Source organism: Podarcis erhardii (genome assembly GCF_964252035.2).
Source record: "Podarcis erhardii genome assembly, chromosome: 8".
NCBI classification, from domain to species: domain Eukaryota; kingdom Metazoa; phylum Chordata; class Lepidosauria; order Squamata; family Lacertidae; genus Podarcis; species Podarcis erhardii.
The window spans coordinates 62,738,918-62,763,076 of NC_138499.1; the positions used below are offsets into that span (position 1 = coordinate 62,738,918).

At 41.3% G+C, this 24,159-nt stretch overlaps 1 protein-coding gene across 1 annotated transcript; it reads left to right on the forward strand.

Annotated features, from left to right (window-relative positions):
* The first annotated feature begins 4,969 nt into the window (after nt 1–4,969).
* On the forward strand, nt 4,970–23,446 carry RBM24 (RNA binding motif protein 24). Its single transcript, XM_081873488.1, has 4 exons — nt 4,970–5,630; nt 6,514–6,637; nt 9,774–9,828; nt 20,856–23,446. Exons 1-4 carry the CDS (start codon nt 5,463–5,465, stop codon nt 21,196–21,198), a joined length of 690 nt encoding a protein of 229 aa, XP_081729614.1. The 5' UTR covers nt 4,970–5,462; the 3' UTR covers nt 21,199–23,446.
* Nucleotides 23,447–24,159: the final 713 nt, after the last annotated feature.

A 24,159-nucleotide genomic window follows, 5' to 3' on the forward strand; every position in this document is an offset into this window, starting at 1 on the left:
CAATCATGAAACTAGTAAATATAAATGAACTCAGATGGACCTCTGAGAAAACAAGGCACTATGACATAATCTACAATGGGGGTAGCTAATTTATGGTCCTCCAGATGTTGCTGAACTCTAACTCTCATCACCCCCAAGTATTGAGCATGTTGCCTGAGACTGAGGGTTCTGTACTACAGCAACATACTGAGGACCACAGGTTCCCCATCCTGAATCTAAATCATTACATTTCTCTAATATCCCAGTTATCTGCCTGAAAAGGTTCATGTTCCAATGTAATCATTCTGTATTTTTAAAATCAAATGCTGTAGATGCTATACAATCATTTCCAACACAGCACATTAATACAATTAAATACAATAGCAACCTACAAAGAAGTCTAAATAAGAGCATAGTATGCTGTATTAAATAATACTTTATGGCTTAAATGAATATTACAAGGGATGTTCTATAAGTTATGTTTGGGAGGGATATAATTTAATAAACAGAGCAAAAACAACCTGATAAAATACCAAATTAAATCTGCAGCATTGACACCAGACTCATCAAATGTTAGAAATCTGGGGAAATAAAATATTTAAACTCCAAAACATTCAACTATAATAATGCATATAAACTTCAGCTTTCTTTCTAGTCAGGATTAGCAGATATCCAGTATCCCTGGATCCATCTACCTTTTTCTTGACATAGCACAAGAGTACTTTTTTGTTTTGACCACAGAGGTCCTTCATTGATGGCTGGTTGGCAAGAATGGTTGGCATCTGTTTCCTATTACTTACGGTAAGTAGAGCAGCACATACAGTTACACAACTTAAAGGTCATAAACAATTGCCTTTTGACACTTAAAACATTGTGCCACCAGTTGTGCAGTAGCTAACACTAAACAGCCAGCTTTACTATTGTGGGGAGCAATTATAATGTAAATATAGTGGATATGAACCTTATTGATTACATAAAAAAGCAATGATGCAAAATAAGTGTTCCACTAGTAACTAGCTCAATGCACTAGCACCATAAATTATATGAAATTATAATAATATAATATAATATAATATAATATAATATAATAATATATAATAATATATAATAATATATAATACAATATAATATTGTGGGTTTGAGCCCCACATTGAGCAAAAGATTCCTGCATTGTAGGGGGTTGGACTAGATGACCCTTGGGGTCCTTTCCAACTCTACAATTATATGATTCTCAAATACTCAAATACTAATTGCTAGAGATCAATAATGGGAGGGTGTTATTGCAATCGGGCCCTGCTTGTAGAGTTTCCGTAGGCATTTGATTGACCACCGTGAGAACAGAATGTTAGATCAGATGGGGCTTTTATATGATCCAGGAATCTTGTGTGTGTGTGTGTGTGTGTGTGTGTCTGTGTGTCTGTGTGTATATGCATTTCTTAAATTGGAACACGGCTTTCATTTGTCCATCACAGATACATTTGTGCGCTAGAGGTTTGCTCTAAGATGCCTTGAAGCTGACCTCATAAAGGAAAGTGACTGTGTTGTTTAATGGTGATTTAATTTCAAAAGAACAATTTTATGCAGTGAAGCAAAAGCTTCAGAATAAATATCTGAACCATGTTTTCCCCTAGGACACTGAGAGCAAAGTAAAATGTGCTGGTGAAACACATGTTCTGTTTCAGCAAGTGCATACCCGTGTAACACTCCATAAAGTATGGTTTTGCAAGCCACACTGGGTGAACAAACGACAAACAGTTTCACGTAATGTGACATCCAAACCTGGGATTGTGGTTTGGTTAATCCTAACAAACCATGAATGCTAGCCTGTTTTATTTGCTTAGCAATCATGGTTTCTTAGGGTGAAACAAAAGTACAATCCTGGGCTTGGACATCATGCTAATCCAAAACCTTTGTGGTTTGTCTTTTTGTTCATGCATTCAGACCGTGTGCACATTATGGTGTATTAAACCATACTTTATGCCTTATAGGGTAAAGGTAAAGGGACCCCTGACCATTAGGTCCAGTTGTGGCCGACTCTGAGGTTGCAGCGCTCATCTCGCTTTATTGGCTGAGGGAGCCAGCATACAGCTCCCGGGTCATGTGGCCAGCATGACTAAGCTGCTTCTGGCAAACCAGAGCAGCGCACGGAAATGCCATTTACCTTCCCGCCGGAGCGGTACCTATTTATCTACTTGCACTTTGCTGTGCTTTCGAACTGCTAGGTTGGCAGGAGAGGGACCGAGCAACAGGAGCTCACCCGATTCAAACCGCCAACCTTCTGATCAGCAAGTCCTAGGCTCTGTGGTTTAACCCACAGCGGCACCCACGTAGTACCATGAAATTTTATGGCTCTTGCTCTCAGATAAGTGGCTTCAACTAAGAGTAGGTTTCTCATACAGAAAAACTGGAGTTCTAAGGGGAAAATATTTTTAAGCCCTGTAGGTAAATTTTGAGAGAATTTTCACTTAAGCTTAAAGTGCAGTTAAAAGGAGCGGGGAGAGAAGCACTCTGTTTGTTCCTAGCAGTGGGGAAGACTTGGCATGGCAAAGAAAGTAGCAAGGCTTGAACCTGAATCAGGGAGTCAAGTTATTTGATCTATACTGGTTGAATAATCTTTATAACTCAATTCAAGGTGCTGACTCTTATGAGCTTTCCAGGCAGGTGTATTCTGCAACATGTTCCTGACACAATAATATTATGTTAATGGTGGATTTATTCTGCTTTAGTTTGTTTCGCAATGCTTCTTCAGAGCTACTGTACATTATTGCTGTCCACAGGGGCTGTAGTGCAATGAAAGTGAGACACTAATAAACCAGAACATTTATGGTATAAAAAGTTACAAGATTTCAGCAAGAAGCTATGGGGCGTGCAATGACTGGAAATGAAGAAGGGTAACCACCCCAAAACTTCTGCAGGCGCAAACAGGATTAAAGAGGGGAACCACGTGTGACCAACCTGATAACATCACAAGCATAAATCACAATGAATGCACAATTTTAAAAGGCCATCTAAGAGCCCCAAAGGACATGAAAACAAACTCTAGTCATCTCTGCTGCACTACTTTACTGGGGGAATTCAAGCAAGCAATTCCTCTAGTTTAGTCACCCTCCATCTCTGAGATGTGTGGCACTGAGTATTGGTAAAGCAGTATTTGTTAGAAGTCTGGCTGTTACAGCTTTGAATCATTTGTCTGCCCTCTCACACTGGAGCAGGGAGAGCCCCACCTGCTTGCATACTTTCTTTGGACAAAAAGAGCTCAGCATGCTTGCCCAGAGTAACTGTGAGGACAGACAGAAGCCACCAACCTCCTCTGCTTGCTCACCCTGTCTCTCTTTTGCTGAACCTATTAAGAGCTCCTCTGGATCACACAAACTTAGTCCACATTCTGTTCTCACCGTGGCCAGCTTGGTGACTATGAGTAACCCACAAGCAGCTCTCTTCTGTTAATGTGCAACCTGGCAATTGGTGTTCTGTCGAACATCTGGAGCAATAAGGGAGGATTAGGCTTGCTGTACCTAATTTATGCTGCTGTGGCTCCCAGAGGAAAAGTGGATTTGGGAAAGTAAGCAGATGAGATGACCAACAGCCTTTCACTAACAGCCAGGACCTCTGTCTGCTTGCAAATCTACACCACCCCAGTGGTATAGTGGAGCAGGGACAAAGTGTCATCATATTGGCACACCAGGGGAAATGATGTCACTTCCTATTTACAATCCTCTGCATGCCAAATAACTCTCCACGGAGCAAAATCCACACAACGTGGTCAGGAAAAGGCAGATTAACTAGAGTTAAATGCCACTTTCAGTTTGAAGAAGTATTGAGTCCTCTATAATTCTTCATGAGGATGACTGTTAACCAGTGAAGGGAGAGCAAAGGCTAAGAAAAAAGCAAGCTTGGTACTAAAGGCATCATGTCTGCATCGGCCAAAAATTTGTTTATGTTGCCATCTTATGAAGGGTATTGCTATGGAGGCTTTGCCTGCATATCTGAGTCAGGAATGCCAAATTGAATGAAATATTGGGAGTTCCCAGGAAACCCCACCCCACACAGTTAATCAAAAGCCGTGGCACCCACACACCATTTGAGTGGCAATAACCATCAACTTGGAGGGGAGTGACCCCCTCAAATATTTTATTGGGGATGGTCGCCGAAGGGCCATCGGGCCCTAGGAGGTGGCTCCTATGATTTGAGTTCACTATCCCACTGACCTAACCATGGGCACAGCCAGGATTGGGGGGGGGCAGGCCTTTTGTTGCGGGGCAGAAGCTCAGTTTGCTATGTGTTTCTATAGATTTAGGGGGGCAGCTGCCTCTCCCTGCCCCCCCCTTGGCTACGCCTATGGTCCTAACTCTCAAGAGGCGGCAGGTCACGCTCTCTCGGGAGCCCTACGGAGCCCCACCCTCCACCCGCGAAGAAAATAAAGCATGCTGCCCTAGGAGGGGCGTTGGGCACCAGCCTCTTCTGCCCGTTTGCTCTCGCTCTCCCGTCTCTGGGCGGAGGAGGCTTGGGAAGCCACGAGTAGCTTTGTCTGAGGGGCGAAGGTGATGCACGTTCTCCCCCAACCCGCCCCGTGGGGCTACTTCGGTACCCCCCCCCCCATAACCTAGAACCACCTGACGAAGCCCGCCAGCGGGAAAAGAAAGAGCAAGCGGGGCTGCCTGGAGAGCTTCGGTTTCGGTGCGCAGTGGCGCCAAAGTGAGCAGCAGTGCGCGCTGAGGGGATTTCTCCCCGTCCGCACCTGAGAGGCGCTTTCGGTTCTCCTCCGCCTCTCGCGCTCGGCTGACCAGAGCGGGGCGAGGGAGAGAGGGAGGCGCGTGTGCGCGCAGAGCCCGAGGCCACCTTCCAGCGCGCACGTGGATCCTCCTGCCCCCCCCCCTCCTCCTCCTCCTCCTCCGGGCTCGCTTCTCTCGAGGCGCGCACACAGACGCGCGCGCGCGCGCACAGACACAGCAGCAGCTGTTCCTTTCCAACGGCCGGGTGGCAGCGGCGCGCCGAGGAAGCGGCCAATAGCCGGGCCGGCCCCGCCCGGCTCCCCGCCCCGCTTTGCTGGAGGGAGGGCGGAGCAGCGGGAGTTGGGGAGGTCGCGCCTGGCGGCTTTTTAGAGGAAAGCCAAAGGCGGCAGGAGGCAGCAGCAGAGTCGCCTGCGGCTGGGCCCTGGTGCGTTTCCTTGCTGTGGTCGCTGCCGCCACCTTCTCCGCCTCCTCGTGAACAGCGTCTACCTCAAGGCAGCTCCCGACGCCTCCTGCCTACCTGAAGGGCAAGGAAAGAGCTGACAAGCCAGAGAAATATAAAACAGGGCAGCCTCTGCGGAAGGTGGGAGAAGTTGGCTGGAAGTGAGCGGCACGCGCAAAGCCCACCCAACTCGCCGCGGAGTCTTTCCCCTCCTTCTTTTTGGTACTTTTCCTTTCTTTTCCACCGCCGCCACCAGCAGCCCTCGCTTGCGCGGGGCTTGTAGCTAGAGGAGAGCGGCATCTTTTTGGAAGATGCACACGACGCAGAAAGACACCACGTACACCAAGATCTTCGTCGGGGGTCTCCCCTACCACACCACGGACTCCAGCCTCCGCAAGTACTTCGAGGTGTTCGGGGAGATCGAAGAAGCCGTGGTCATCACCGACAGGCAGACGGGCAAATCCCGGGGATACGGATTTGTAAGTGCGAAGGGTGCGGGGATGGGTGGATCGTGTAACGTGTGGGTGTGCGGGCGCGCCTGGAGAGCGGCTAACGCAGCTACCTAAACCCAACTGGCAGGAGGCGGGGGGTGGGAAAGGGGGAAAGGGAGACACTCGGCGATATTTTTGGATCTCGTGTCGTCGTCCTCTCAAAAAAATTAAAAAGCGTGGAGGAGAAGGGGAAGCGTGATCGTCAGGCGACTGGGATGGGTAGAGCAGGTGAGCCAACTGAACTTCCTGGAAGTTAAGTAAAACTTGTTGTGAGCAACGGATTGGAAAAGCAGCTGGCTGATAGGCGCAATAAATACTGACATGAACTGCGAGGTGTCTCCTTTTCCCCTGTCGACCGGATTGTGTATTTTGACCACTTCTTTCTTTTCTAGAGGGTAACGAAAGGAAAGGAAAGGAAACCCTGGGGTGGGGTGGGGGGAAGCTGTGTGCTGTGCCCTTCAGATGAGATTTGCATCATAACTTGCATATGAAAAGTTGCTAGTGAAATTTTGGCATCCGATGGAGCCAGCTGGTTACAGGCTGATATGACACGTTCGTATTTTTATCTGCTGTAGCACATGCTACTGTGTCAGTGGGTGTTCGGTGCCTGCAAAATTCCAACTCCGTGCTCTGGGAAATGACAGGCGCTTCAAATATAGCCTGATTTTTGTGTGAGTAATTTGACCAAAAAAAAACCCCCACAAAAATCCTAAAGTTGCTGTGTTGTTATAGCAGTAGCGTTTTTCATTTGGGTAAGTTCGGAGAGAGCCTCTTGGAGACGGTGTTCCATTTCACATTGCACCACCTTACTGTACTATATGAGTCGTGTCAAATACATGAGTTCTGATATCCTGCGCTGTTTATTGTCAAGGTAACCATGGCTGACAGAGCTGCTGCTGAAAGGGCCTGCAAAGATCCTAACCCAATCATTGATGGCAGAAAGGCTAATGTGAACCTAGCGTACCTAGGAGCAAAACCAAGGATAATGCAGCCAGGTAAGAACAGTCTCTGTCGTCCCTACCTGGCTTCTTATCAGCTGAGCAGAGAATGAAAACATATAACCATATCCTATTTCAGTGAAGCTACTTCAGAACGAATAGCTTGAGGATTCCTGAAAGGAGCACAATTCTTGCAATTAAAATCCCCCCCCCCCAAGTCTGCCTCTCATGCTGGCCAAGACATGTTAAAGATGGCTTGTGCCAAATGTTGTGCTAATGCAGCCTACTAAACTTGATATGATGTGATGATGGAAGATGCAGTAACACAAATATGAATGCTGAATTTGTCAGAGTGACAGTACTGCCCTTTGAGCATAAAACTATGGGGTCTTCTATGAGTGTTTGTGGTGGGAGACTTAAGATACTTCCATGAGGGTTATATGCTGGAGCTGTGGAAGTAATCCACTACTTCCAGAAGCTGTGCTGTGACGGGGCTTATTCTCCTGTGAGTGTACACACAAAACAGACAAATACACTTCACTATCTGAGAGAAAAATGGAAAAGGGGGGGCTTTCCTTGGTAAAATATTTTTGAATATCCTTTTGTCTGGCTCTGCAAGTCATTGTGCACATCAGTTGTGTTTACAGGGAGCCTTACACATTCCCTCACAAAACAAATGTTTTGGTAAGAAGTTTCCCAGAAATAGAGGTATGAGTTCAGAAACCACAGCCTTGAAGTATAATTTGTATATGTGCTGAAAATGTGCATTATTGACATTTTCCTCATATTAAAAACTTGCACCTTGGTCCTGTGTAAGTTTACTTGTAGTTAGGTCTCACTGATGCATTGTTTCCCAAATAAATGTGCATAAGATTATATAGCCTTTATGCGCATAAATAGTAGATACATAGGACTAGGTACAAACTCAATATTTTTCTGCATGTTTTGAGTGGTACATTACTTAAACGAATGTCCTCCTTTGGAAACTTAAGCAAATTAAAACAGTGGCACCATTGTTTATTGGAGATGAATTCTGCTATTTTATATGAATATAAATTTCTGGGTCTGAAACCTGTTCCCAAGAGGACATGCTGGAGGCTTACTTATACAATGTGCTCCTGTAATGTTGGACATATATAAATTTAATAATTTTTTAAAAAATTAGTGCAAATGTGCACCTGCTACATGGTGCACCAGGGTGATGGCATTGGCAGTTTTTGTAGTCACTTGCCGCCATCTTTGGCAGACGGATGCCAACTTTTTTGTCCAGTCGAAGCAGAAGTGACCACCTGGAATGGCTTCCAATTATTTGTGAGGCCAGATTCCCGTTTTGCATTTACAGAAACATACTTTCCCATGGTGATCAGAAAAACCAGTGTGTATTATGGGCTTCATGGTCTTGCTGAACTCAGTATTGGTATTCATGGGATAAAAAATGACTTGGTTTTGTTTTCTAAGTAAAGGTTGGGGATAACGTGGGCTGAATCTGAGCTACCGTTTAACCTTGGAAGCTGTCCTTAGTACGTACCAGAGCTCAGCCTTCGAATGAGTGCGTAATATTTTTTACAGTCAGCCACCACACATCTCCATATGTGGAATTAGTGCAACGGGTTCCAGCATAATACTTCTGATTTTAGAAGTTAAAGGCTGGAGATTTTTATTTAGGGCTATTAAGGGAATGTGAACAATTGGCATAGTAACTACCAGGGTTCCTAAAGTCCAGTGGCTGAGCTTCAACAGAATTTCATGCTCCCTCTAACCCACCAGTCAATTCTTACAAACCTCTTCCACTGCAAGCATTAAGGGTTGTTTTATCCCATTGTCCCAGACACCTCCATTTTAACCATTCTATTACCACCAGTGGGTCCTTGATAGTGAAATTGTGTAGAAACCATTCTGATCTAATCTGTTAACAAGGTGGCCAACATGGTTGTAATGTTACAGTAACTCCTTATTTATCTGAGGTATCAAGCAACTGCTTTTTGTTTTGGATTACTGTATCTTGCTTACACATTGGAATCCATAGGAAATATCCTATAACTTTTAACGGGAATGTATGTGAGCTTCTCTTCCGTTGCTTCTCTACAGTGCCTCAGTTCAGACATCATGCTAAACCATGCAATTGTCTGGTAAACCAGAGGTGGAAACCCCGATTTTGAAGTGGGTTTGTGAACTGTAATTTGTACTAACTATGAATTGGCACAGTCTATAAATTGACATATCATAGTTGCTGCTGCCCTGTAGAATCAGCTTATAAAAGTGATTACTGAGAAGATGGTAAACACAGGCAGCCAAACGATGTGTTTCAATACTTGAATAAACAGTGATTAATCAGACCAGCCCATTTCAGATATAACACTAAACCATCCGTTACTACTGTGCGAATAAGAAGAAATGAGCCTCTGCCTCTGCACTCCCTTCTCATCTGGTATGGCCACAAACAGGAGATTGAAAGCCTCCATGTCATGTATGAGCAGAAGGGAGGCTCAGCTTCTGTACTCCCTTCTCAGTTTATTGTTATGTCCAAACTCAAAAAGGGGGTGGGGCTCTGGTTAGTTTAGATTGTAGTTTGTATAATCAAGCCGGGATCAAACCAGCTTGGTGCAGTGAATCGTGGTTAGGAGATCAGGAGTGTGCAACTGACTTGCAAGTTCCCCCCTCACTCTTGCCAGAATGCCTTTCACTTCCATGGTTTGTCTTAAGAGTGTGACGTTATCTCTGCATCAGCACTGTCTGGATTATCTTGATTAGTGTTGACCATAGGGTTAGTGCCAGTGCAGGTGTATATAACCCTGTACCATGGTTAACTCAAACCATGAATGGCAAATTGAAATTCGTACAGGAAAGGGGCATGCATCCAAGTTTAGAAGATGGTGAATGTTATGTTTGCTCCAGGTTACAGCAGTTTGCCAGAAGTAATAGCTCATTAATTCTACATTATAATGCTCGAGAGAGAAATACTTTCGTACTCTATAAAGCTGATCTTACCAAGGTATTCAAACCATATGGCATCAGATCACATTTTTTGTCTGATTTGTTTACCTAAAATCAATACTGCACAGTTTATTAAGACTGTGACCTTATGCTGTGACATATTCCTCTTCACTGAGAATGATTGCAGGGTGGCTATTAGAATTTTGATGTGAAGTAAATGCAATGCTCACCTAGAGAATCTGATGTGTTTTGTTGTTAGGTTTTGCCTTTGGTGTTCAGCAGCTCCACCCAGCATTAATACAGAGGCCTTTTGGGTAAGTCCTCCTTAAGCTCATATTTGGGGGTGGGAACAATATAGCGTGTACGTCTTAACGTGACCGTTGGAAATAAAATTATATTTTTCAAATTTCCAGATTTAAAATGCCATCACTTCATTGATAATTCTCTAAATAAATACTATATCCGAGTCAAGTGGTGTAAGATGCATGCCGGCCTTGCACTCAAGCAGCCCCTATGCTCGTAAGATCATGTGGTAAACAAGGTGTGCCTTTTAATAAGCCACTGTGCCCCATTCGGTATTTTTCTTCAGGTTGACTCAATGTTATTTATCTCTTTCTAATCTGACAGGGATCGTTTACAGTTAAGATAACTGATGAGAAGGATATGATGATAAGAGGTGGAATAGTTCTGTTTGGAATTAAACTCTGTAACCAGTAGACTCAAACACACAAACCAAGCTAAAATGGTGATTAACGATGCATGTATGTTTTTTTTCTATATAGTCAATAGATATCCGTGTGCTTTTTTATTTATTTATTACAGTAATGAAGTGGTGTTGATAGCTAAACTGTGTGCTTTTATTTATTGAGAGAGCTGTAGTGAAAGTTTTTTGGTGGTCTTTTCATTTTGGTTTTGTGGAGAAGTGTTGACTTTGCCATGGGGAGTGAAGGGAGTTTTTTTTCTCTTGCTTTCAAGCTGTAGCCTGTGACTTCTTTTTTTATATATTTATTTTTTAACCGTACTTTGTAGTGAGTGCTAAATTTGTGTGGTTTCTTTTTTGATTTCTTTTTTTTAAAAAAAGAAAAATCAACATTGCTTGCATGTTACAGTTTTGGTTTTGTTCCTTGGGAAGGGTTTGGAGCTCCCTGTATTAACAATTTGCGTCCACGTGCACTTTCCCATTAGATAATACATATATATATTTAGCCTTCCGCAGATTTACTTAAACATATGCTATTCCTAAAGTTGCTGTGCATTTTTATTCTGCAATTAAGCATCAAAATTGGAGGTGACATCTGCTTGCTTGAGTGTCTTGTACGCTGGTCTCCTCTTTGATTCTTGTTGAGTAAGGCCCATGACAAAAAGTTAGTTGAATACTTAACAAGGAAAGGAAGGGGGATAAACTTTAAGCACGCATGTTTATTTGAGAATAGTTTTGAAACACTATATATCTTGAAATGAGACATTAGCAACCACTTTGCTGGCTGCCTAAACCAAGCCCAAAGTATATATTACATTTATTTATTTCTATTTAATGAAATTTATACTCCACTTTATTGTAATAAAAACCTCCAAAGTGGGTTGCAAAAAGGTAAAATCAGGAAAAAGTTCCAATACATTAAAACATATAAGATGCTAAAATGCTAAAACAGATTAAAATTCACACCAGCACTTCTAAGCATCTGGGTAGGCTTGTCTAAACAAGAATGTTTTTGGCAGGCGGTGAAAAGAATACAGGGAAAGTTTTCCTGCTTGATATCAACAGGCAGGAAGTTCCGAAGAGTAGGTACTGCCACACTAAATGATTGAGTTCTTACAAATGTGGAGCAGGTATTTTGTGGCACCTGTAGTGGCATATAATATTCTCCTGGCATTTTATTAAACCAAGAACAGAGCCCAAGAGCCTGCAGGTTTATGGAGCAGAGCTGGGCAGGGTTTTAACCCTTTCCTCTCTCACGGAAGTCTCAATTAAAATGTCCCTCCTCTAGAAGATGCCTTCATTGGTGTCAATGGAAGCTTCCCCACAAACGGTGGGGTTGTTTAATCAAGAATGCAGCATGGGAGGAAAGGGTAACACACACACACACACACACACACACACACACACACACACCCCTCCTGCATGCTCTTATCCTGATCACCCCCAGCTGCTATTTAAATTTTTAAAAACTGGAAATGTTAAACACCCAGTTTGTTCTTTAGCTGGTCTATTAAGATGGTTGGGCTAGCAGACACCAGCTAAAGAGACTAACGTCACAGATCCTATATATGCATACTCAGAAAGGAATCCTACTGAATTTAATGGGACTTACTTACTCATAGGTAAGTGTGTGTAGCAAGAGTGGGGAATGGAACCTAGCTAGCGAATCAAATATTAAGATTCCCCCACCTGTAAAATTGAAATATTCTCATGGATCAGTGGTTATGGCAAGTCCTTCTGAAGTCTATTTCCAGGTGCCATTTTAATCCCAATGGTGAACTCCTTAGTACAGCTGATGCTGGTAGGTCTTACCACCAGTCAGCTGTCAGCAAGATCCGCTTGCAATGGAATAACTGGGAACTTTTCAAACAAGCTGGCAATGGTTCCTTTGTAGGCACCCCTGTCCTTACATGTCCTGTGATGCTGCATGTGACTGCACATGCAGTATGGTTTGGGGTAAAAACTTTGAGGGACCTGTGCTGGACCTAGGTAGGCTCATTGGGCTTAGGTTTTCCACCCCGATTGCAACCCAATTAAAGCCCAATCCACAAACAAGATATGTGAGGAAGACGTAAGTTGGATATTTCATCAACCGATATAAGGCTTGTATAGCCAGCACATGATTTTTTTTTCATATAATTGTGTCCCATCTATTTCTTAAGAGGGTGGAGCAATTCCATGTAAACAGAATTTTGTTTTTATCGAGTCACTTGATGCCTTGGTCGTGTGTGTATTGGAGGGAAGACTTCTTCTGAATATTAGAGTTCCCCCATTCAACTGGAGTATCTGGAATGAACAAAGACATTCACCAGCACAAAAAACTTAGCAATCAGATCACAATCGCAGTCAAAGTGACCACACATGTAACTGGAACGCGTAATTGGAATTGGAATTAGGGCGTAATTGGAATATGCCCTAATACTCAATTTCTGAGATTGGCTACTTAGAAGTATCTGGATAGTTGCGATCCTGCTGATATTATGTCCTATCAAGGTCTGTGAGTATGCATGGATAGCATTGTGCTGTGAGTAAAACAATTTTAAAGTAGCTTGCTTGTAGGGCTATATTGTAACTGAACAAATAAAAGTCTTATTTGACAGGTTGTGCATATGGTTGAGTTACACTTTAAAATAGATAGAATATGCAACACTGTATTTGAACCCAGGGCTTGCCAACCTTTTTGGCTCACGGGCACCTTTGCAAACTGGAGAAACTGCCATGGGCACCAGACATACACATTAGCGAAGCACACATTGCTAGCCATTATATTGTCTGTAATAGAATGCTGCTTTCAAAACTAACTTCAGTGAGAAAGGGGACCTCGTGGACACCAACAAAGGTCTCTCTCAGCACATGTATGCCTGTGGGCACCACACTGAAACTCCTTGATTTAAACTTTTTAATTCATTAAAAAAAGTGTGCTGTGTGTTTTATCACTTTTTCTGTGGTGTGCAAATATGCAGGATTGTTTGTAAAAAGACTAAGCTGTTCATCAAAAGTCGCCATTAAGTAACTTCCTTCCAATGGTCACATCAGTTTTCATTTGAAAGCAGTGCAAATATATGAGGTGGTAGACGTGATGAATAGTGAGGAAATCAGACCCTAAGTGGGCATTTTGAAATGCTGTTTTACTAGGTAAGGTTTTAATACTGTTTTGGTAGGTAAAGGACCCCTGGATGGTTAAGACCCATCTAAGGTGACTATGGGGTGCAGCACTCATCTCTGCTTTCAGGCTGAGGAAGCCAGCATTTGTCCACAGGCAGCTTTCTGGGTCATGTGGCCAGCATGACTAAACTGCTTCTGGCACAACGGAACACACTGACAAGTGCCAGAGCGCATGGAAGCACCGTTTCCCTTCCCGCCGGAGTAGTACCTATTTAAGTACTTGCACTGGTGTGCTTTCGAACAGCTAGGTTGGCAGAAGATGGGACTGAGCAAGGGGAGCTCACCCTATTGCGCAGACTCGAACTGCTGACCTTCTGATCAGAAAGCCAAAGAGGCTCAGTGGTTTAGACCACAGCGCCATCCGCTCCCTTCCACTGTTTTAGTATGGATGTATAGTCTAGTAGTATAGTAATATTCCCCCCCCCCCTTTGGTATTTTACTTTTGGAGGGGGGGAAACACCTCAGACTTCCTTTGTTTTTGAATATCATTTTTTGCCTATTGTTGCGTTAATAGGTAAATGCCTTAACATTTTATGTAAAGGTCATAGTGGCTGTCCCTACTAATTTGTAATATAAGTTTTCTTTCCTGATATTCTGCCATTTCCAGAATAACAGGCTATTGGTACTGATAGAAAAGTGAGTGCCTGCTGTATTTTGTCCTCAGCTACTGTTAGTCGGATGCAGTGTAATTTAAAAGGGTTTAAGCATAGTGAGAGAACCTGGTTATGCTTCCATAACATTGCTTCCCTATAAAGCCAGAAGTTAGTGCCTTCTGGACTGTCAGTTTCTTCTCCTCCAACTTGTTGTGTTTAGTTCAAAAACATTTGCTTAATTAATTTATTGGAAATCTTAGTATAACTAGAGTGTTGGATTTGTTCACGTAAATTTTGATACTTGAAACTCATTTTTAATATAAAGCATGATGATCTGGTGATGGCCAGTTTTGAAGTTTTTACTGCCCGTATTTCATATGATCCATTGTTATTGCCACCATAATTAGCTGGTGCTATTTATATATATGCAGCCTCTTCTGGGATATTTTTTTTTTTTATCAGTACATTAGTTTTAGACAGTGACCCACGCCCCTGGGAAACAGAACACAAATGGTTTTATTGGAACCCCAGTCTAAATTCAGATGTTTCTCTGGGTAGTAAAATGTCCCATAGCATATTGTCCCATGTGTATTGTGTCAGAAAAAGAGCACTTAGGTTTGATTCCATGGACCAATTTTTGTTTGACAAAGCCACAGGACATTTTGTGTGTGTGTTGCAAAACAAGAACATAGTCCCAGACAAAAAATAGGGTTAAAAAATAATCAGATATCTTGGAATATTTTCTTTGTCCTGGGCTGTTTTTGGTTTTCAAAAATAAACCTCTGGCCTTGCTGCATCACTGGTTCATTTCTTGTTAGAAAATGTTAATGCACACGTTACATTGGCTGCGACAAATAAGCACTCTGTGTGTAAAATTCAGTTGGTTTTCTTGAGATTTATTTTTATCCCGGGCAAAAATAAAGTACAAAAGTGCTAAATTAAGAGATGCTTAACCTGTTGCTGTCCAGGCATTGTTCACTACAACTCCCTGAGTATTGGCCATGCTAGTTGAGGCTGATGGCACTTGGGGGTCCAACAACACCTGAGGTTCCCAAGTTAGGCAACCCTACTCTAAATGGAAAGTGGCTGAAATTTGGGGACATTATTTGTTACCTGCACAGTTGTAATGTCCTACATTGTAGGCAGTGCTTTTTTCCCTAGAAAAATAGGTGCCGGTACTCACCATGAAGTTGTTACCGTAAGTGCCACACTTTTTATCAACGAAAAGAGGCTCCATTACTGCATACCGTTGAGTACTCCCTGAAAAAAGCACTGATTGTAGGAATACCTGAAATGAAAAATGTACCAGGAGTGCAATTTTACCCTGAAAGGTTTGGGTTATGGGTAAAACAAAAGAGTGGCCGTGTGGCTCATTGTATCCACTGCAAACCTCATTGTGTGCCTGCTAAAAACATTCCTTTCGGTTTATTTGGTCTACAGACCATAAAAAATAGTTACAACTATGGTGTCAAGCCAACCACAGCAGAGAAAAAACAATATACATGCACACAAATTGTACCGTGATACCTCAGTTTTCAAATGTAATCTGTTCCGGAAGACCGTTCGAGTTCCAAAACGTTCCAAAACAGAAAACTCAGTACGGAATCCTCAAAATGGAAAACTCAATACGAAGCCGTGTTTCATGTTCAACTTCCAAAGCAAGTTAGAAAACCAGAGTGTTTACTTCCAGGTTTATGGCGTTTGAAAACCAAAATGTTCGTCAACAGAGACATTCAAAAATGTACTACTGTATAAACGGTATACAGATACTACTGTATAAACGGTTTTTAAAAAGCAATTTTGACTCTGGATACAGTGAGGAACTTGGCTATATTATCTAAAACATTGGAGTTGTAGTCTGCCATTAAAATTGAAACATAAAAGTAAACTTCATTCTCCAAGTATAGAGGAAAATATTGGTGAGACTTGTATCTATCCCGTTGCTTGTAACCATCCTATCAGCACAAGGATTTCCACTTGTGCAGCAGAACGCCCCGCACTCCATGGGTCCTTATAAAAATTGCAGTGTAGATAGGAGAATATGGGTAACTTTTTGACTGAAACACTTTTGCAAGGGCAAACTTTCAAATGCCAAAGTAACCTAGTAAATCAATCTTCCATAATATCTGATAGCAAAGCATTGAACCCACCCATTGAAAATGATTTCCTGTATCTTGGAATATTTAATGTTGCGAAATAGCTGGCCTTAGACTTAAAAGATACAGTGGTAAGCAAATCCCATTTGCCAGAGCTAATATATTTTGCAAGTTAAGATCTGGAAGACTGTTTAATGCTGCTGGTTGCTTTTTCTAACTTTCTGAATACTTGTGCTATCTTCAATTTAAAAGAAGGTGGAAAGGACACTGGGCCAACCAATTTATGTTTTATTATTTCCTGGAATGTCTGTAAGGGTAACATAACAATTCGTGCTTCTGTGTTACATGCAGCGGCTGGGGAAAGGGCCTGTTTTTCTTACCTATGTTTTACCTGGTATGCAGCCCTATGCAGGTCTACTCAGAAGTAAGCCCTGTTTAGTTCAGTGTAATTTACTCCCAGGTAAAAGTGTGTAGGTGTGCAACTTATAAAAACATACATGTATGTATGTTTTTATCAGTAATGAAATGCTTTTGAATTCAAGGCTTGATATCAGTGGTGAAATGATTGTGCTTTTATGAATGACTATCAGTGACTTACCAGAAAACTCTCATTCTTTTGTTTTTATTTACATTTGTCTAAGGCTTTATGTGCTTCTATTGAAAATGCTTCCATTGTGATCAATAGGGACAAAATAGGGCTTAATATAAGCTAACTTTTTTTAAAAAAAGTGGATGTGAGTTTCCACAAAGCTTCCTTTACCAGTTTTAAGCAATTATGCTGAGTGCATTTGGGGGCTTGGAATGAATAACATGTGATCAAATATAGTATTGTGAGTAAAACATCTGATTTAATGGGCATCTATGAATTGTTGAATGAAACAATTCAAAAATATTATGCAAGTTATACAATATCTTTCATAGTAATTAAAGTTTGTTGTTAGAGGGTTAGATTCAAAGGACTATTTTGAAGGTTTTTTAAGGGAACACCTGTGATATAATAAGGCTATTCCTGCTTCAGCCCTGAATGAAACTTGTTGTTGTTTAGTCATGTCCGACTCTTCATGACCCCACGGACCAGAGCACGCCAGGCACTCCTGTCATGTTGGTAGCTTCGAGAACGCTGCCCAACCATCTCGTCCTCTGTCGTCCCCTTCTCCTTGTGCCCTCAGTCTTTCCCAACATCAGGGTCTTTTCCAGGGAGTCTTCTCTTCTCACGATGTGGCCAAAGTACTGGAGCCTCAGCTTCAGTGAGCACTCAGGGCTGATTTTCTTCAGAATGGATAGGTTTGATCTTCTTGCAGTCCATGGGACTCTCAAGAGTCTCCTCCAGCACCATAATTCAAAAGCATCAATTCTTTGGGGATCAGCCTTCTTTATGAAACATGTTAGCTACCTCATTAATAATCTGGGTACAAAACAAAAATGTAGGCTATTAAATTTTGATACAAACTGTTTTGTGGCAGATGTATTTATGTTTTCTAAATTATATTTCCATTTTCAGTGTCTTGTATGCTCTGTACAGACTTGTCCACAATATTATATGATACAACTTATTAGGTTAATATTTACCACAAAGTTATTGCTTCGATTGCTTCGATTCAGCAGCAGTTACTTCTGAGTAAATCTGCATGGAATCAGACAACTCGTAGGGAATCCAAAGCACGCTTGCTTAAAAGCAAACCACTGAAATAAGTTTCTGGGTTTGTGGCACGATCCTATGCATATTTCCTCAAAATCTAGTCTTACTGTATTCAGCAAGGGTTACTTCTCCTAAGCAATCATATTACAGTCATAGGAAGAGGTTTGTGGTATTAATGCTTATTTCTGGTACACCAAATGCTTGTTTCTAGTACATCAGAGTAAAACTATCTCCTTTCAATGAAGAAATCTAGAACAGTTTCAGTTGTTCCTACCAATATATACCAAACAATAAGTTCAAAATAACACTCCTAAAGCCACTGAATAAAGATGCCTCTGCAGCATAATGGGAAACTGCTCTTTAACCTTTTGACCTTGCTGAGCATAAAAGGAGCTAGCATTTCAGTATCATGACAATCTCTGCATGCTGGCCTTTCCAACAGATGGAAGTTTACTTTGGCCTTATAAAGTCATTTTGCTCAGCTGGAAGCCCTTGTCGCATGACAGATGATCAAAAATAGACCCAGTGCAGCTTGTCCTGTCAATCACCACGTGCAAAATGGCATAATAGTGGGGCGCCTGCAAGGAGTTCATGCATATTGTAAACCAAGAGGTTCTAAAGGGATAGTGTTTCATAATTCTCCACCTGTTAGTTGCTTGGCTTTAAAAGAAACAAATCACAAGAGCTTAAGTAGGAGTACATTCATTTATGCGTCTCCCTCCTTTAACAAGGATACAGGAGTCATGATGACTGTGCTTCTGTTGACATGTAGAGAAAGATAGAGAGTGGTTTGTTAGTTTGTTTTAGTTTTGTTCTCTTTTCAACCAATATTATAAACTGAACTTCACATGATTGCTAAAGACTATCTTCTCTGTTAGATTTGACAGAAGCAAATCTCAGGAATCTATGTTTAAGCAAACAGTATAAGCAAATCATCTTTTTGTGTGGCTTAAAAACATTACAACAAGAATACAAAGTTATTATTTAGATGGGCCTTAGATACACAGAAGGTTCAGGCAAGTGGATTCAACATAAAAACCTGATGAATTGCTATCACCATTAAAAAATAAATGAATCTGTAAAGGTCATTGATTAAGATTCAGTTTTGTTGCTCTGTTCTCATCTGTTTCTCCATGTATCACTAACACTTTGCAGTTCTCCCATCACGGACAGTGGGAGATTGATGATGTAAATATATTTTTTTCTTAGTTAAACTTTTAACATTTCAATGCTTGAGGTGCAGGCATTGAAGGGGGAGTGATTAGTTGCTAAACAGGCAAATTTTCGCTTTTAAAATAGTGGGGGGAAATACTTTTCAAAGTTGGCAGCATTCTTCAGCTGAAAATATTTTCTTTCTTGGCAACTTTAAATGAAAGTAATTTTTATTTAAATATATTCTCATTAATCTTAACTATATTTATATAGGGTGACCAGGTGGAGCTGACTTGTGCAACAGCTGGAAAGGAAATCTTTTGACATTGCATGAGACATTGAAAGCTTTTATTCTGCATCTGGAGCTGTGTGTGTGCGTGTGTGTGTCTGCTGGATCTCCTTAGAGTTGCACTTCATGCGGATAGAAGTGTTCCCCCGCCCCCATACAGTTTCAGTTGCAGGTCAAAGCTTTGAAGATGGTACTATTAATGTAAAAATAATACATTTTGGGTTTCCTGTGATATGAAGGATCCCTGTGTCTATTTTTTTTATAACAGGTGGAGAACTGAGAGCTGGGTTGCTAGTGGCTAAGGAATGTGAATTGAAGAGTCCATATTTCAAATCTCAGCGATATATTTCCTTTGGAGTCTTAGGGAAATAATTACTTCAGTTTCAGCCATACGTCCACAATAACATTGATCTGCCTTGCAGAGTGGTCTTGTAAGCATTACTGAGATGATACATGAAGCATGTTGCGTACTCAGTATGCTATGTAAATGCTGTATTTTTGAGTGTGGCAGCATTGCTAAAAATATCAACATTATAGAATTATGGAAGAGACTCCGAGGGTCATCCAGTCATCCAGTCCAACCCCCTGACTGTACTACTGAGCACATGCACACACAAGAAGTAACGCTTCACAATATGGAAGATAATAAATAATGTATTTTAAAACGGTGAGGTTGTTCCTCACAATATTATTTTTTTCTGCTTTTGTTAAACACTAGATCTTCCTGAATATAATCCTGCCCCTACCCATTCCAAAGCATTGTCTTGTATAGAAATAAACAAGCTGGCACAAAGCAGGACACCAGTGGCCAGATTTGTCACAACAGGTTTGACTCTCATGGCCTTAACCTCTCCAAAGTGTGGTGCACATTTGCCTAGGGACCACTGTTGTGTATTTTAATGGCATCTATGTAGCTTCCCCTCAATGGCCTCTTGTGACGGAGTGAATTGCACTATAGTTCCGTTTGTAAAGTGTGATTCTTGCTGTGTTTACCACACTTGTGAACTTCTATTTAAACTCCTTTGTCGCCTGTGTTGTTGTTTTTTTGTTTTTTTGTTTTTTTGTTTTAATAAGGGTGACTGAGGTTGCAGAGAAATTAATGTGTGCTGAGTCTGCATAGCAATTCAAGTAGGGTTGCCACGATACAAAACGATTATTTCCTCAGATCCATGTAAATGACTACAGGAAACGTGCAATGTAAAACTAAACATGTAACATAACTACAAAAAAACCCACACCTGATAATACAGTTCATGGAGCTAAGAATTTTATAAGTGCTCACTAGCTTTGCTTAGCAAGTATTGGGGGGGTGGGGGGAACCTGTCACTTCCCGTTGAATTTAAAACCTTGTGTTCTCCAGTCTCATAGCTAGAAATCTCATTTATTCCTTCTTTTAATAGATGTCCTACACATCTCAAAGTCCCTCTAAGTATTTAAAATTATTAGTAACATGTTTCATAGTACTTACTATCAGCTGCTGTTAAATCGGCACTAACACTGTGACACTGTGGTGGTGATTATGTTCTGATTTTAGTAAGACCTTTCCCTTTCGGCTCTTGCTTAGACGATCAATTTGTCCATCGAAATTGGTTATTGTGGCAACCCTATGCGTATAACAACAACTAAATTTGAGTTTGTTTTTAAGTTCTGAAACTGGAGGTAAGGCTTACTTGTGAGATCTAACTTTCGTCTTCTGTCTTTCAACAGGATCCCTGCTCATTATGTATACCCACAAGCTTTTGTGCAGCCAGGAGTAGTCATTCCACATGTCCAGCCTACAGCAGCTGCTGCCTCCACCACGCCTTACCTTGACTACACTGGAGCCGCATATGCTCAATATTCAGCTGCAGCAGCAGCTGCTGCCGCTGCAGCCTATGACCAGTATCCCTACGCAGCATCCCCAGCTGCTGCAGGATATGTCACAGCCGGGGGTTATGGCTATGCAGTCCAGCAACCAATCACTGCAGCGGCACCTGGGACAGCTGCAGCAGCTGCTGCTGCTTTTGGCCAATACCAGCCACAACAGCTGCAAACAGACCGTATGCAATAGCGGATGGACTTGTGAAGAAAGTTCTGTTTCTTACTCTTCCTATCTTTTTACCTTCAAGCCTTCCAGTAGAAATAGTTACAAAAGAGGCAATTAACCTTAACCAATCCAGCTTTAAGGAAAGCTACAATGCAGTAGTGTATTACTACAAAAACAGATTCCGCTGTCTTTGTAGAGCATGCATCCATATCATGGGTGGTATTGTGGGGTGGGTATCGTAATATCAGTCCAAGGATCATCCCTATCATGAAAGGATGGCAGAAGTAACAAAAAGAAGCTTATATTTAAAACAAAACAAAAAACCAGTAAAAGATGCATTTTACATTATCAGGGAAAAAAGTCCAGGTGAGCAATATGTAGCCTGTATCAAGTTGAAGACGACTATTATTTAAATGTTGAAAGCACTGACTGTCATTACTACTTTTCATTATGGCCTACAGAACTTTGTTTGAATGAGTAAGAAAAATGCTTTCTGGCTATCTCTTAATGGGCATCGAACAAACTAAGGAACGTGGCCTTTGGGGTGGGGTGGGGGGGAAAGGTGGACAGGCACCAAAGTTATTTTCTCATCTGTCCTCTGTGTGAATGGGACTATGGAGCAAGTGATGTGGAATTAATGGGCGCAACAGCTGTACAGACAATCAATAACACAGACCGATCTGGAAAGAACACATCACTTGTGCTCGTTTGATGAGCTTGTCACATTCTAATCCCTCTCTCCATCCTGTTTCACTTTTAGGAAACTTTGACTGCTGGTGTCAGCTATTCTGATTCTGAAATAGGATCAGCTCTTTACTACAACAGCCTTCTCCTTTTATTTATTGTATCTATTCATGGCTTGCGAATAAAGGCAGGAAGAAATTTGCTGAATTTAAACCTTTAAGAACTGTGTTAAGGGAATTTTTATTTTATTTTTTGGAAATGATTTATATACAATTTAATACCTATTTAAAATATTTATTGGGAAAAAAGCATAGGTCTCTCATGAGACTGCTTGTTGAGATTGCAGTTCTTCAAGGGTTAATGCTAGGTGGGTTATATTGTGCCTTAATTGTAATGCTATTTAAAGATATATTTATTTTGAAAGTTGTACTATGCTGCACTCTAAAGAAAACAACTTTAGATGTGAAACTGTAAAATTATGTATTCATCTCATGGTATAAGTTATTTAGTAGGTTTAGCTATAGTATACGAAATATTAACCTAATCAACTAAAATGCTGACATGGGTTTATTTAAATTCTGTTAGTACTCTTTTTATAAGGGTACTTTCAATACTTTTTTTTTAAGGTTTTGATTTTTAAAATGCTAGTTTCATGCTTTTCCCGCAATCACCTTAACCATAAACTGTTTTTCTTGGAAGAAAGCTCTTGATTTCAGTGGAACTTTCCCCCAAGAAATCAAGGCTTGGCAAAGGATTGGGTTATAAAGCTATAATACTCGACACACTTGCTCAGGAGTAAGGCCCAAATAATGCATTACTGTTGTGCTGATAGGAACTGTTTCTGTGGTCTGGCCACACACCTCACCAATAATGCCTGCAAATGGGAACCATGTAGATCAGGTGAGTGATGTGGGAATTGACCATGTAACTGTTACAGTGTGATGGGTTCCTAATTATAGAAAGTGTTGATAACACACAGGACTGGGCAACACAGAAACAATTCCCGCATCACAAGGGTAATATGTAAATGGGACTAAGTCCCTTTCCTCTGAACTTAATGAGACTTAGTTCGAACTAGATAAATGGGATACTGAATCTGAAGCTCCATTTTTAGATTTGCTATGTGGAAATAAACTCCCATGAAATTATCCACATAGTGTGTTATGGGTAGGTTGTCAGAATTTCCTCCTATCAAAAAAGGGGTAGGTTTTTTCCCACTTTTCATCTCTTTGTAGAACAACTTTTATTCCTTTGCTAGGAAATGCTGCTTTACATTGTCCTGTGAAACTGCAATAACTTGCAATTTTTATTCTTGACCTAAAAAAGGAATTTAATATTTTACACTGTATTGGAAATCTTTTTATACTTGAACAATTTCGTACAAGGGAAGACAGGATAGCATTTTTATGGACTTTATCCAATGTCACTGGATTTATTTTAAGTATTTTGAGTACTAGCCAGTGTTATATAAGGTAGATAACATGACTCTCATGTGCATGTTATTTATTATGTATATTGCTTTATAATGTTTCAAATCTTCTAATCTATACACTTGTATTAAAAAAAATAAAAATATTGTTGAATCCAACCTATTTAGTCTTGTAAAAAAAAGAAAAGAAAAAGGTTATTTCCATATCAAGATGCCTCTATGTGTTTTCTAAAGTTCCTCAGTTGTGAGAAGAGCAAGTTCAGTGATTTCAAAGATGCACATCAAAAGACAACTGAAGCATTGCCTGGCTTGTTCAGTATTGTACAATACTGCGAATCTTAAGCTTTAAGGCTCAAGCGAGTACTGCTTCATACAATACATAATTAACTTGTGGAATTTATTACACACTAAAGGTAAAGAACCCCTGACAGTTAAGTCCAGTCGCGAACGACTCTGGGGTTGCAGCGCTCATCTCACTCTATAGGCCGAGGGAGCCGATGTTCGTCCGCAGACAGGTTTTCCCGGTCACGTGGCCAGCATGACTAAGCCGCTTCTGCTGAAACCAGAGCAGCACACGGGAATACTGTTTACCTTCCCACCAGAGCGGTACCTATTTATCTACTTGCACTTCGTGCTTTCGAACTGCTAGGTTGGGAGGAGCAGGGACCGGGAGCTCACCCCGTCGCCAGGATTTGAACCGCCAATCTTCTGATCGGCAAGCCTTAGGCTCAGTGGTTTACACCACAGCGCCACCTGCGTCCCACTGCACCACACGGTAGCAGGCTCTAAATACTATGATACTTTCTGGCTTAGTAGCAGATGCCCATTATAATTGACAAAGTAATCCTAATAGGGATGGCAGTGGCAGGGAG